The sequence below is a fragment of the Branchiostoma floridae genome, chromosome 9 (genome assembly GCF_000003815.2).
Source record: "Branchiostoma floridae strain S238N-H82 chromosome 9, Bfl_VNyyK, whole genome shotgun sequence".
NCBI lineage: Eukaryota > Metazoa > Chordata > Leptocardii > Amphioxiformes > Branchiostomatidae > Branchiostoma > Branchiostoma floridae.
Window position 1 is genome coordinate 18,819,019 of NC_049987.1, and position 13,858 is coordinate 18,832,876.

Consider the following 13,858-nt stretch of genomic DNA (forward strand, 5'->3'; position numbering starts at 1 on the left):
AATGGTCAGCGCTATATCGTAAGGGTCAAGCTGCCATTTGGTGCCACTCAGGTGACCAATATGTCTTAAAGTTAAAGTTGCCTGTACATCTGTGCAGATGCTTAGGGGTGGCCCATCTATATTTCGAGTAGCCCTTGGGCCACACATGTGCAAGCCACTACAGCAGGGGCTAGTCCACTGGTAGTGGTGTGTGTTTAACTTCCATACTCTTCCTCATTAGTGCTGAGTTCTAAGCAGAGAAAGCAGCATGTACCAATTCTAAAGTCTTTGGTATGACTCGATCAGGATTGAACTACCGAATGCAAGGTGAACAGTCTACCCACTTGGCCATTGCACCAGTCTATGTCTAGTCCACTGATTTTTTTTCAGGTGCGTTTTTTTCCGGACTGGTCCAAGAAGAAAGAACGGTTTTGTACAGGTACACGGTACCAGTACCCACCCCAAATTGTGCTTGTTACAAAGATTGAACTAGGGGAATGCTGGTACAATATGAACCTGTACTAGTAAGCATATACTGTCAACCAGTGAAAGTACATCTCTTCAGTGAGCTATGCTGGTTTGAGATCCCTTTCACTTTTTGTAAGGATCATGACTTCTTGTTGTTCCAGGACCCAGCCCAACTGAGAGAGAACATTTTTGACATGACGGCATGTCTGCTGGCCTGTGGGATAGACCCAGACAAGAGCATCTTATTTCAACAGTCAAGTGTAGGTACAGATTTTCTTATTATCATTACATCCTAATCATTACTTTCAATCTTAACTAGTACATAGTAGTATTATTGGGTAGGCCGATTACTCTCTTTTTCTGGCCAGGGGCTGAATTGTGAGGGGCTTGCAACAGGCAGGTGCCATGTAGCACTGCCGTGTAGCACTAACTCAAGTGACCTCAATACGACAGTACGTAATTGCCCAACGTGTGGTCATAGGACTGTAGGTTTTGAACCACTAACACTAGGAAGGACCCCTACTCTTTTCGATAAGTGTGGCAGTTTTTGTAACATGCTCAAGGTGTGGCTCTCCACAAACATGTGACCTCTATATAACATCCTATCAGACTCTTTTCACAGGTACGGCACTATCCAAGCAAGGAAAGTCCCTAAAAGCCCCAATGGCACATAATAACTAAATAAGTGGCATATCAATGGCTTCAAACCCCAAACCTGTATAGGCTCTGGGCCAAACACCTTGCCATCATGCCACACGACCCCTGTGTTGTGTCAGCTTGAGTTTAATGACAATTTTAGAAAAAACTGTGTGTGTTATTATGAACCCTGTATGTGTTATTATGAATCATTCAAAGTTTAGATATGTTGTAGTCACATATACTGTTACCTAATGGTTTGACCATATTTGGGCAGGTATCCCAGCATGCCGAGCTAGCCTGGGTCCTGGGCTGTAAGGCGACCATGGCGAGACTCAAACACCTGCCTCAGTGGAAGGTCAGTATTTGTTTGCTTGTTTGTTTGTTTGCTTGTTTGCTTGTTTGTTTTAGCATTTATCTATTCTCAAAGAACTCCAATTGCAATTTGCCTGCTGGCCACATTGCATTGAAGTCATGAAAAAGAAGGTAAAGGTAAAAAATAGTGTTGTATACTTCTATATACGATGCCATTGCTTCAACCGTGAACTCGAAACATAACAAATGTTCCTCCTACCATGAAATGAAGTTCCCCCTCAATCAGTTAATCAACCTACTGGATAAGATTTTGGAAATGGTCAGACATCAAAACAACAGCTAGGATATAATTATCAATATAAAAACTCTCTCCAACAAGATTTCTCCAGTGTCACTGACAAAAAACAATGGCTGTCTGAAACATCTGACCATTTCCAAAATCATATCCAGTTGCTTGAGTAACTGCTTTTTGGTGTATCTTATTACCTTCATTGACGTATAGTAAAATCTACAGTATCCAGAATTTCCCAAATTCTTTTATCGCCTTCTTGTAAGAGTAATTACTTAATATTCAAAGATACTGCAAACGCTCCATTTTCACCCTTAAGAAAAATAAGATGTTGCAAACTTAAAAATGAAGTTACTGTAACAGTATAACCTGCATAATGTTGTGTTCTCTTACAGGCGAAGTCGGGTTCCAAAGAAGAAGGGGGAGTGGGCCTTTTCACCTACCCCATCTTACAGGCAGCTGACATTTTACTCTACAAGTCAGTTTGAAATACATTGTGTTACATTGGCTTTGAATGCTTCTTAGTTAACTTTGTGCATTATTTGTGTCATTCTTTGTCTGATTGCAAAGGGCTTGAACTTTGACCTTTAAGACAACAATGGTCATGAACAGTTTGAACTGTGAAATGGCTTATTGTAGACTGTACATGTATGATGTAGGTCTTGAAACTTTTGCATTTTTCACTGTAACCACTCCACCTGAATTTTATGACATCATGAATATGCATTGCCAATATATTACTACTTTACTGTTACTAATAGTGATATATTTACTTCCAAAAAATAGTTTCACATGGTTCTTAGAACATGTTTCGTACCTGTTCATGTTTTGATGCCTATCAGATATCTTCCTCTGAGGTTGTGACTGGAGTTTTGCTTCTCACCAGTATATGTAGATTATGTAGGTGGCGCTTTTGCAGCAAGAACTCAATTCTGATGGCTCAAGAAGTCTGACTGGATAAGAAGTCAATGCCGACCGAGTAACAAACCGTGACGAGGAGGGATACAAACTTAGCCACGTTGGGGATTGTATTTTCACTACAAAAGCGCCACCTACATTTGTTACATATCCAGGTATAGCAGCAAGAAGCAGCAATCCTGTCAGAATCTCTGAGGAAAATGTCTGATAGGCATTGAATTTGAAATGTAAGCAGGTTATAGACATGTTCTACCAACCAGATGAAACTATTTTTGAAATTTAACATGTGGTAGTACTAGTAGAGTAGTGGTACATTGGCAATGCATATTTGTGCAAAAGAAAACTCCAATATCCAGTATCTTGTTTACTTTATTCCAGAGCTTCCCATGTTCCAATAGGAGTGGACCAGGTACAGCACCTACAGTTGGCACAGGACCTGGCTACAACATTCAACTACCACTACGGACAGTACTTCCCACTGCCAAAAGCCATACTGGGTACGCAAGATGCCATTTGACTATATAATCAGTCAATTATTACCTCCACAAAAAATGAAGGGCCATGTTTTTGTTAGTGTTCGTGTGTGTGTTTTTGTGTCTGTTATTAAACATAGTGTTAACAAGATAACTCTTGAGAAAGATTGGATGAACTGTCTTGATATTTAATATATGGGAAGATTTTGAAGAATAATCAACGATACAAAGATTTTGGCCCCTGGAGGCTTGTTAGAGTACTGCAGCAGAACCTCTGGTTCTGGTATTGCATTTTTTGACATGGGTTGGTCACGATTTTTGGTTGATACATACACATGTAGCTGTTGCACTTTGGAATTAAGAAGTGGCATTGTTTATTACTTGTGATTGATGAGCGTCGTTAATAGAAATAAGTATCTGTAAAAATATCCCCACACTTACGATTTCATTGCATTAAAAGGAATTTTTTACCTTGCTGCAGGTGAAACAAAGAAGGTACAGAGCCTGAGGAAACCCAACAGCAAGATGAGCAAGTCTGAAGCCGACCCAAAAAGTCGCATCGACCTTACGGACCCACCAGACGTCGTTCGCGAGAAGATGAAGAAAGCCATAACAGACTTCAACTCTTCCGTGACCTACGACCCCGATACAAGACCTGGTGTCTCCAATCTTGTCAGAATACACTCCGCCTGCACTGGTCTGTCGTACGATGAGATCTGTCGACAGAACGAAGGGATAGAGACGGCCAAGTACAAGTTCGTGGTGGCTGATGCGGTTATTGCCAAGATGGACCCCATAAGGACAGAGATTTTGAGACTCCAGAAAGACAGAGGCTTCTTAGAGGGTGTTCTAAGAGAAGGTGCAAGAAAGGCAAGAGACATTGCAGAGAAAACTTACAGTGATGTAAAGAAACTTGTGGGTTTCAGTTGACCAAGCCTGTTTGATAGCTAGTAGATGTACCGTATTAAGATCTTTATTATGAGATTAAACATTTAAAGTTACAGCAGTTGTTTTTTTTCCTTAAACAGGAGTATAGGAAGCCATTTATTTAAACCAGGACCTAACATTGGGGGTACTATTCACTGCTAAGCTTATGATCCACTGCTCACTTAGTCACATGTTCTATCTACATAGAATAAACATAGGAAGCCATTTATTTAAATCAGGAACCAAAATTGGCGGTGCTATTGACTGCTTAACTTATGATCCACTGCTCACCTAGCCACATGTTCTATCTACATAGAATGAACATAACAGAAGCATTGGATTGTTCATTCAGTGACAACAACTGGACCTATAGGCAGCCAGAATTTCGTATTTTGAAAATGACAGTTGAACTTTACTTCAGAAACTATTAAAGTTTTTTTGCTTAACTCTAGCTTTAATTATAGATAGATTTCGCCTACTTCAAGCACATGTTACATCTTACATCTTACATCTTCCCCAGGTAGGCTTTAGGGCCTGTCAGTTGAGAGCATCGTCTCTTCCAATCTTCCCGACCGTAGTAAATGCTACTATGGTCAGGTTTTTATATAAAAGCACATTTTAAACTGCCACGAGACCTTGACTTTTCACTTCATCTTAAATTGCACAAAGAAAACAATGATATAACTTGACAGCCATTATACATAAAACTGAAAAAAATACACAAGAAAATGGGAAGCAGATTTATTAACATTGACTTGCCAATAATGGTAATAACAAAATATGTTCCAAAAACAAAGTGTAAAATAAGGTAGTTCACATACTTATTGTACGTTTCTTGTACCCCCATACACATTTTAAGCTGGTATATGTAACACATATTAGTGATAGTAATACTAATAATAGTCTTTTTTTTTCAACATAGAAGATGTATGTAGTATTTTTTTATCTAGTTAAACATACCCTTTTTTCCTATTTTGATGCCTACAAGGCTATCTGATTACCTTTAAAACACGTAGATTTGAAACAAACAAAAAGAAAAACTCAAATCATTTCATATTTGTGAAGGGCGTTACAAATAATCTACAACTACATGCAAACTGTCCTTTTTTTGCCACACTGGCAATCCAAAAATGATGACCTAAACAAGTCTGTACTTCGCTTGTGCTGGTTTCCAAGTCTACAAGACAGTTCTTGGACTCAACTGCGCTTGCGCAGAGAGCTGCATCGTGGGTAATAAGTCAAAGGTCAATGCCCCATACTTGTATACAGTTATTATACAACACACATTACACACCCAAACGTGTTTGTTTATGTCTTAGGGGCCTTCACTTTTGACGTTTTACCCATAGTGCATCTTTGCAAAGAACCATTTGATTCGTCAACCTCATATTAATCAGAATAATTCAAAGAATTCCAATCCAAATCTCTCTACATTCCCTTGGTACAGTTGCAAAAGTTACCGTAGCTTGAATACAATCAGCAGTACATTATTTGATAAACGTGCTTTTTATGAAAAAAACATAGATTTATAGTATACAGTACCGTATCCTAACCAACAAAACAATCTTCACCAAAGTAGCATATTTTTATAGTGTTAAAAAGATATAAGCAATTTACATGTGTTAAAGATCGTCATACCATCACACAGGGTGAAGTACACTCTTGCATATTCATATAAAAAAAAATGTAAATAATTGTACAACAATACAGACCGCACAAACACTATCTCTCCTTTTAAAACATGTACGCTACATGACGCGTTTGGCTACTTTTACTTAGCATTTTCGTAGTAGTAACTTGTTTGCTAGTTATGACTTCAAAGCGACAACGCGAGTATATTGAACACAAGGTGTTGAACATTAGTCAGCTTTTAACTCTATGAGAGTATTCGATGTAACTTCCGAATAGCACCATTGTTGATATTCATGTTTCTCGTTTACACCCTTAAAAATCGCACAATGTATTCATAAGTAATACAGTCATGTTTTTCAGGAATAATACACAAGTAGTCATGTTCCATCTTGCGTTGCCGATGAAAATTTTCACTGACGTTACTCTCATCAACATTTTCCAAGAGCCAAGAGCTTGGACCTCACAATGTTAAACGTTTCTGACTCAAATCAAACATTTGCCATCTCTTCCAATTGCAATATTTTCTCAAATTTCGAAACCACATGATTGTGTTTTTGTTGGATGTTCGCTTGACCATCAAGCAACATGTTCATACTTTCCTTCCTTCTAATGTCTTCTTGCAACTTAAAAAAATTTCTAGGGAGTAGTTATTATTTCAAGCACATTTGCAGGTAGCTATTTGCTTTTATTTACTGTGTGCAGTTGTGTATCAAACTTCGAAGGTTCTATAAACACGCTTGAGGCTCCGATTACGCATGTGCAGCAACAGGAATTGTGGGTATAATGTCAAAGGTGACGGCCCCTAACATGTAAACAGTTTATGGTACAAGAGATAATTGTCTCGCTTTGCATAATGATGTCAAGGCTTGCATTTCGTATGTCTCAGGGGTTTTCACCTTTGACATGCTACCCACAATACGTGTCGCTGCACATGCGCACTCGAAACCGAGAACGTGCTTATAGTACAGAAGCTGGTGTTGTTCGTATGTCCTAACCACCTATATTATATAGTACTGTATTTCAGAAAGTTTGTCGACTGATCCACTGTTCTGTGGGGGGGTTACAGGACCCTATCATTGCAGCACATGGTACAGTCTATTTACACCCCATCCACGGCCGTGGGTTCTCCCGGGATTCCTCCTTGGCCTTCTCCAGAAGGTGTTGGTCCATCATGTAGTACTTGTCGTCCTTGAAGAAGTAGATCATACCGTCTGTGCCATGGAAGGCTGCCTGGATGCCGTCAGGAACGCCCGGCCAGGACACCTAACGGGGTACGGTGGAGTACGTCATTAGTGGTAGTTAGCGTAAATCGTATGTGTATGAGATACTCTGGACTTTCTAGCTAGCTGTTGATTTCCTATATAGCAATGTGGCAAGTTCACATTGTATTCTGGTATATTAGTTTACATTCTGGCAGATCCACATTATATTATGGTAAATTTGCATATTCTGGCGAATTCACATATTCTGGCATGTCCACATGTGCACAATATACTCCTTCAAGTTAAAAAGGATTATCATAATTATACTCTGTCAATTCCATAACATTTTCTGGTACATTCCTATATTTGGACATGTTGATCTTACATTCTAGCATATTCAAATTATATTCTGGTAAATTAGCTATCCTGGAAAATTCATACTACATTTGACAAATTCATAGTCTAAAAATCAATTTGACATTTTATATCAGAAGTGAGGACAAGGCTGCTTCAAACATTGATAATGAAAACCAGTGATATGCATCTAACTGTATCAAGATGCACCCAATATTCAAATCTTTATCAATGACGGAGAAATCTATATCTATTTACCAGTATATCCTTTGCCAAGACTTGTATAGCTAGCCTGGGAACCATCCGATTTCTACCGGGGCTCCTTTAACACTAATACATATTTTAAGGGTAGCGAGTGTAAGGAGCCCTGCTAGAAATCGGATGGTACCCAGGCTTTTGTATATCGTGTACATACCTGTATTTTTTGCGGGTATCCGTGGGCAGTGCGACCGCTGAATTCGTTCCACAGCCAGTACTTGTTGCCCTTGAAGAAGAAGACTTGGTAGGCACGAGCCAGAGAGGCGTCTGGGTTGGTCGGGATCCCCGTGGTGTTGACGTTACGGGGGAATCCGTTGTCTAGATCTATTTCTCCGGTGTGTAGCTGGGTGTACCGCCAAATTTGATCTCCTATGTATAGAGACATGCATCCATTGTTAAGGGGATAATCTATAAACCAATACATTGTAATACATTTGTATAGTAATCAAAGACTGAATGCAGCTATAGGACTTTCCAAAGACTATACATGCAGAATACATTGATGATGATGAAGATGAGTAATCAAATTAGAAAATACGTCAGATAGCGGTTCCTCAAGCAACTGGATATGACTTTGGAAACGGTCAGACGTTTCAGGTAGCATCCACTATCTTTCGTCAGTGACGCTGGGTTAATTTTTTTTAAAGAGTAGGTTTTAAAACTGACCACAAATTGATGAAAGGAGGCAAAGTAAAATTGAAGATAGTCTATTGGGAAACAAAGGCAACATAGAAATATATTTCATATCATATAAAAACAAAACAACGCTCAGAATGCTCTGCAGAAATGGCATGGCAATCGTTGGGATGTATAATCTGTTCAAGTCGTAAGTTCTGTCACGAACAGTAACGATGAGGGGGCGGCGCTAAAATAAGTTGAGTACATCGTGAGTCCGCTGTCACCTCGTCTTCGTCATTTTCTTTGCATCATCCGTGTATTCTTCAGTAAAAAATATATATTTTCAATGGTACATTTGTCTGTTACACTATCTGTTAACGCTCTACGTTCTTCTTCTATGGTTCATTGTTTTATCACCTTTCATGAAGTACATCATCCGGGTCCATCTTGACGTGAAGGCGGAGTCGATCCCCTCCGTCAGTCCGTCGAACATCTCGTCGACTTTGACGGGGTCCTCTGTTCCGTTCGCCCCCATCTTCCACAGGTAGCTGCCGCTGAAGGCGTAGGCTACGTCTCCGACTACAGCGTCACCTGTACGGCAAAGGTACGAACACAGAGAAAAAGAAGTTAGGAAAAGTTTCCAACGGATCTACAACTATCTTCAAATGGAAATAGCAACCTTATCGCACACGGATACTTTTGGGGGTGCTTCGGTTGTCTTTTCGTTTTTTTTTCTGTTAGATCGAAGTAAAATCGAAGAAAACATTTTATACTATCACTAATGAACGTCAATACAAATATAAACTTTTTAATTTTTTTGTTCGAGCCTGGTCACATTAGTCATTGCAATTGGCGATCTCGAACTGATCATATTCTTGGAAGATCCGTGCAAATGACTTATAAAATTCAGTTGTCTTGTAACTGGAAAGATTTTCTTACGCCCTTGTTGACCGTCAAGTTGAAGCTATCACAGTTATTTTGAATATTTTACGACATCAAAAATGTACGAAGTCTTACGACAAATATGACCATACATTTGCATTGGTGCATACTTAAAAGTAAACTGTATTTTTCGACCTGACATATGGACTACAAACGTAGAGATCACCATAGCAGAGATCTAGATGGTAACGGGAAGACACAGTGTATATACTTCATCTAAACATCATGGTTTGTCATGTAATAGTCGTATGTATGTCTACTTCGCAAAATATAGAATAAAGATAAAAAGAACAAATCAAGGGAAGATAACAAAGGCAGGGATCAACTCAGGGCGAAATTGAAAACGTTTGAAAGAAAAGGCCAGTAGAAAAGCTTGCAACGAAGCGGCTGGGGGAGGGGTGAGCTTTTACGTCTAAAACAATTTCGTCCATAATAAAGCGTTTATACATATATCAAGCAGCTATCATAGGAGTGCCCTTCTCTTTTTTTGCCGTCTTAAGCTTCTTGTCACATGTTTTGTTGTCTTGGACTGTTGTGTCCGTAAAAACACCATAGTTTGGTTGCAAAGCTTTGTGAGTTTGTTGGAACTTTTGAAAAAAATCTTCGGTGTCCTTGTTGTTTTTGTCGTTGTTTGCTTTTTTGCTTGTTTGACTTCACTCATTTGGTTTGAGGTTTTCTTCCAAGATAATACACTTTTATTCCAGGTACGTTTCCAGATGTATTTTTACATATCTTTCTTCCGATTGGTCATGAAGTGTTGTCGCTCTCTCCAGCGACCAAACAACACTCACCTTAGAAAAGCAGCGGCGTCGCTAAAGCCAGCCTGCAGAAGCAGCAGTTCGCACGAGTCAGCTAGGTGGCGCTGTTGATATGCAATGGAGGCGACGCCAACAACGCCATCTAGCGGAGACCGTGTGAAGTGGCCGCTATGTACCATTACTTAAAGGTGCCTTACCGTTCTCTTCTACCTTACCAGTGATTACATCAGTGATGTCGTCAAACTTGGCTGAACACGGGTCGCTGTCTACGGCAAGTTCCGCGTCCTGTCCTTGGAACTGTGTAAAGGAAAGGGGTACAGTTACTTAGTCTTTACACATTCAAACTTACGTATCTAACTCTCCTACATGTAGGTTTAACCAACCAAAATGGCGGCGGCAACGCAATATGCAATCTCCAGGCAGATATTCCGACGCCATAAGAGTCGGCCAGGCAGATTTAGCGGCACCCTTTGGCCGGTTAGGCTATACCCCTTGGCTAGCTTTGGTACTATCTTATGGTACCGGAAGGTCTGCCTGTAGATCACTACACAACAATGTTTACTGAAAAGCCATATTTCACCTCATTGGCGTTGTACACCTTATACTGAAGCAGTCTAGGAAGTATAAGCTTAAACATGATTTTAAAGAGGTTCACATTAACACTATGATAAAAAGAAAGGTTTTCAAATGCCATACCCCAGTAAGATCCAAATCGTCAAAGGAAGTCTTGGGTTTTTCAACTTTAGGCCGGCAGGTGTAGTCCAGGACTATGGTCTTCTCGTGGTGCATGCCGACTGGTTTGATCTTGAAGTAGTCCTGATTCTCTGCGGGGCAGTCTTCCAACGTCACGTGGACGTTAAACTTCACCTACATTGTAGAATGAGCAAGAACAGCGTCGCATGTCTAAAATCTTGTATTACGACCACTTTAAAATCTAAACGTCCACAAATACTGTTCTTCGTTTGTAAAAACAGCGGGATGAATATATCTTTAAAAAAGTCCCTCAATTTTTCTTCCTAAAGGATCAGACTTTTACAAAATCTGTTCAAGGTCAGTAAAAAAAGGTACGTCAAACAGAGAAAAAAAGGTTGCACTTATCGCATATAATACGTTAACTGTATATTTCAAAGTTGAGGGCGAAAACTACACCTTGCAAATGTCTCTTTAATGTCCCCCTATAGCGCAAGATACCCTTTGAACATCGCGATATCAACAGCGACGGTATAACGTCATCAGTTCTCTTTCTATCTCATTGCTTGACATACAGAGTATTGATGAATTACTGAGTAGACCTCACCTTGTCCCCAGCTGCACAGCTGTCCTTATCTTCATACCGGAGATCCCCCTTACAGGCCGCCGTCACCTTAACGTCCACGTCTGGAGGGATGTCCATGGTCTGTAGAGTCACTTCTGATCGGGCATGCTGATACAAATAGAACGAGATGTTACTTAAGGTAAGGCGATACCATCAAGACAGGCGGTTTCGAATGAATTTGATTAGTACAGGTATACTACGCCGAACCGGAAGCCAGCAGGTATCGACTTCCGAGCAACCTTTGATCCACTCCTGACGTCACACTCATCCAAAAGATCAGTGCGCGTCAAGAAAGTAGGTCCACTCTTGATGGCGAGGTCAATAAAAACGGTGGGAAATCTGTTGAGTTTGAAATTCAAGATTCACATTTTAATTCGAATATTCAGCGGTTTCCTTCGTACATTACCAGTCCTCTGTAACAAGCTGACAAAAAATTGCTCAGTAGCCTTAATTAGCTTGTAAATGTATTTCGGCATATGGCCACCAATGGGCCTTAACAACAAAACAGCATAACGACCAACGCAAAAGAAAGATGCTGACAGATGATACTAGTTAAAGCTTAAATCAATACGTCACTATGAACGTATGACCATCATTAGTTAGAGCTATTGGTTTACGTACTATGATGTAAACGATATAATTACAAGTACGTATACTAGTGCGTTACCTCATAAGCAGAATTGACCATCTTGACCAGGTTCCTTGAGCTGTCCTCCATGACTCCCAACTGACCATCAAGAGCGCTGGCGAGGTTCTGATGCCAAAGCGAATAAAATTGTTTATTCAGAATAGAACGAATTAAGTACATGTTTAGGGTTCTAATGTTATAAGTAGACACCAGGCCCTGGCGTTTGTTATGAAGAAAATGTTTAGACCTTTTAGAGCCCATCAAAGCTTTAACAAATGCCTAAGAAGTTCTGTACCTGATGGTATTTTTTTTTCAATACAAACAGGAGTTCGGCCTACCTTGTATTCCTTTACTTGTCTCTTGGGCACCAAGAAGATCGGGACGATGCTGTTGTCGTAGAACTTGGTCTTCAGAAGTCCGATGGAGGGATAGTCCTGTGGGGGGGTGATTTGAGAAAGCAACATTTACAAACATGGATCCAGCGAAGAATGGTAGTTCCAAGAAAATCAGCCAGGGGGAATTACAAGGCCGATTTTCTGGGAGCAGCTCCATGGATGAGAATATTACGGAAAAAATCCAAACCATTAAAAAACTATAATATATATAGAAATATGTGTCAGCATATATTCTTAAATAGTAAGCCATATTTCGCGTTCAATCAAACATAGTGTTGACTGACATTGGAATGGACACAATAAATAGATATATTGGTGCAAAGTTACAAGTTTATAGTGATTATATTTGTCTAGGATAAAATAATGAATTACATATGTTATGCACGTGTCAAAACCAATAGATTTTAAGGAAAGGGTCCTAACCAATCGACCCTATAAACTAAGAGTATATACAGTGGGATACGTCCACGTGAAATAAGTCGCATGTCACGTATACGTACATATCTTACAATATGTCTTCGCTTGTCACTATAGAAGTCACTGAGACTTACTCTTTGATACGGAGTCGGACTCCAACCATAGCCTGTGGACTGCAGACACGATAGAAGCAGCAATAGGGAAGAGTATGGGTAAAAACTACAGCAGCAAGTGTTGGCATTCAGCAAAACAAGCATTAATGCACGGTTCCTGTCTGTATGTATGTATGTCAAGCAAAGACCTAACCTGGTATTCAGTCTACCGTGGATTGGCCGGGCTACCTTCGGGACAGGAGAACCTTTCTGCCGCTGGGATAATCTTTCACACCGGTACAGACGATTACCCCGGCGGCAGAAAGCTTTATCTGGCCCGTAGAGAGCCTACACTACGTACGTAAGCCGCCCAAGCCACGTACGTAATGACTGGACTCTAGGTTAGCAGAGACCCCGGTGTATCGGACTGCGTTCCGTCCTATTATAACGCTGGCAAACAGCCAGCGACCAATCAAGTTGCCTCATGCGGTAAAACGGCAACGTGATTGGCTGGCAATCTCCCGTTCAATAACAGAACTGGGAGTACTAACATTTGATTGTCTGAAGGCTGGCTAGCGCTACAAGGACAGATCTCAGGCCGGTACACAGAGGTCGTTGCTTGACATGTACAAGAAGAGGGCCTGGCATAAAATGATGATTGTATCACAAGATGTATTATGCTTATTTATGTTAGTATCCATTTGCCCATATATGATTCAGCTGAGAGTTTATCATGTTTTAAAAAAATGAAATGTTTCAAAATCATCGCTCGTTGAAGCATATAGAGTTGAGCGCCACTAAAAGTATATTAATAAAGGTATATCAAGTTGTTAGCAAGTCAGGCACATAACACACATTTTCTGTATGAAGTTTTAACTTTCAATTAAAAAAATTGTTGGATGATATATATACGGACTATTTTGTATGTCATGAAAAGGTTTAAGGAATAGTAGCTAGGAGAGGAATGCTACTTTGCAGGAGCGAGCACAGAATTAAATAATGTTTTAGTAGAACAAGGCACAGCATCATACGTGTTAATGGTATTCTTCATGCAGCATGCAATCAGCAAATTGTACAGTTGCAATATCTGCACTTGAAGTACAGTAAAAACTTTACAACTTGAGCTTGATAACTTGGTTCAACGTGTAGTCGTGAATGAAAAGTAATACTTTTTTTTGAAAATTTTAGACTTTAAGGTCAAAATAAAAACATGGAAGGTTTAATAAGATTCAAAACTTTCCT

At 39.9% G+C, this 13,858-nt stretch overlaps 2 protein-coding genes across 6 annotated transcripts in view; one reads left to right on the plus strand and one right to left on the minus strand.

Moving 5' to 3' along the window:
* LOC118422699 (tryptophan--tRNA ligase, mitochondrial-like) overlaps positions 1 to 4,455 on the plus strand; it is a 36,454-nt gene extending 31,999 nt beyond the window's left edge. Inside the window, exons 3-7 of the mRNA XM_035830403.1 lie at positions 609 to 707; positions 1,361 to 1,441; positions 2,083 to 2,165; positions 2,984 to 3,102; positions 3,560 to 4,455. Coding sequence (XP_035686296.1) covers positions 609 to 707; positions 1,361 to 1,441; positions 2,083 to 2,165; positions 2,984 to 3,102; positions 3,560 to 4,008 — 831 coding nt within the window. The 3' untranslated portion in view covers positions 4,009 to 4,455. The remainder of the gene's footprint in view (positions 1 to 608; positions 708 to 1,360; positions 1,442 to 2,082; positions 2,166 to 2,983; positions 3,103 to 3,559) is intronic.
* A 277-nt stretch (positions 4,456 to 4,732) lies between these two features.
* LOC118422698 (integrin alpha-6-like) overlaps positions 4,733 to 13,858 on the minus strand; it is a 76,205-nt gene continuing 67,079 nt past the window's right edge. For 3 of the 5 annotated variants that reach the window (XM_035830398.1, XM_035830397.1, XM_035830402.1), the window contains 9 exons: positions 12,659 to 12,697; positions 12,051 to 12,146; positions 11,752 to 11,838; positions 11,067 to 11,192; positions 10,466 to 10,636; positions 9,967 to 10,066; positions 8,487 to 8,660; positions 7,609 to 7,820; positions 4,733 to 6,900 (listed from right to left, as the gene is read on the minus strand). In XM_035830398.1, coding sequence (XP_035686291.1) covers positions 6,733 to 6,900; positions 7,609 to 7,820; positions 8,487 to 8,660; positions 9,967 to 10,066; positions 10,466 to 10,636; positions 11,067 to 11,192; positions 11,752 to 11,838; positions 12,051 to 12,146; positions 12,659 to 12,697 — 1,173 coding nt within the window. In that variant the 3' untranslated portion in view covers positions 4,733 to 6,732. The remainder of the gene's footprint in view (positions 6,901 to 7,608; positions 7,821 to 8,486; positions 8,661 to 9,966; positions 10,067 to 10,465; positions 10,637 to 11,066; positions 11,193 to 11,751; positions 11,839 to 12,050; positions 12,147 to 12,658; positions 12,698 to 13,858) is intronic. The other 2 variants (XM_035830400.1, XM_035830401.1) reach the window with 2 other exon arrangements.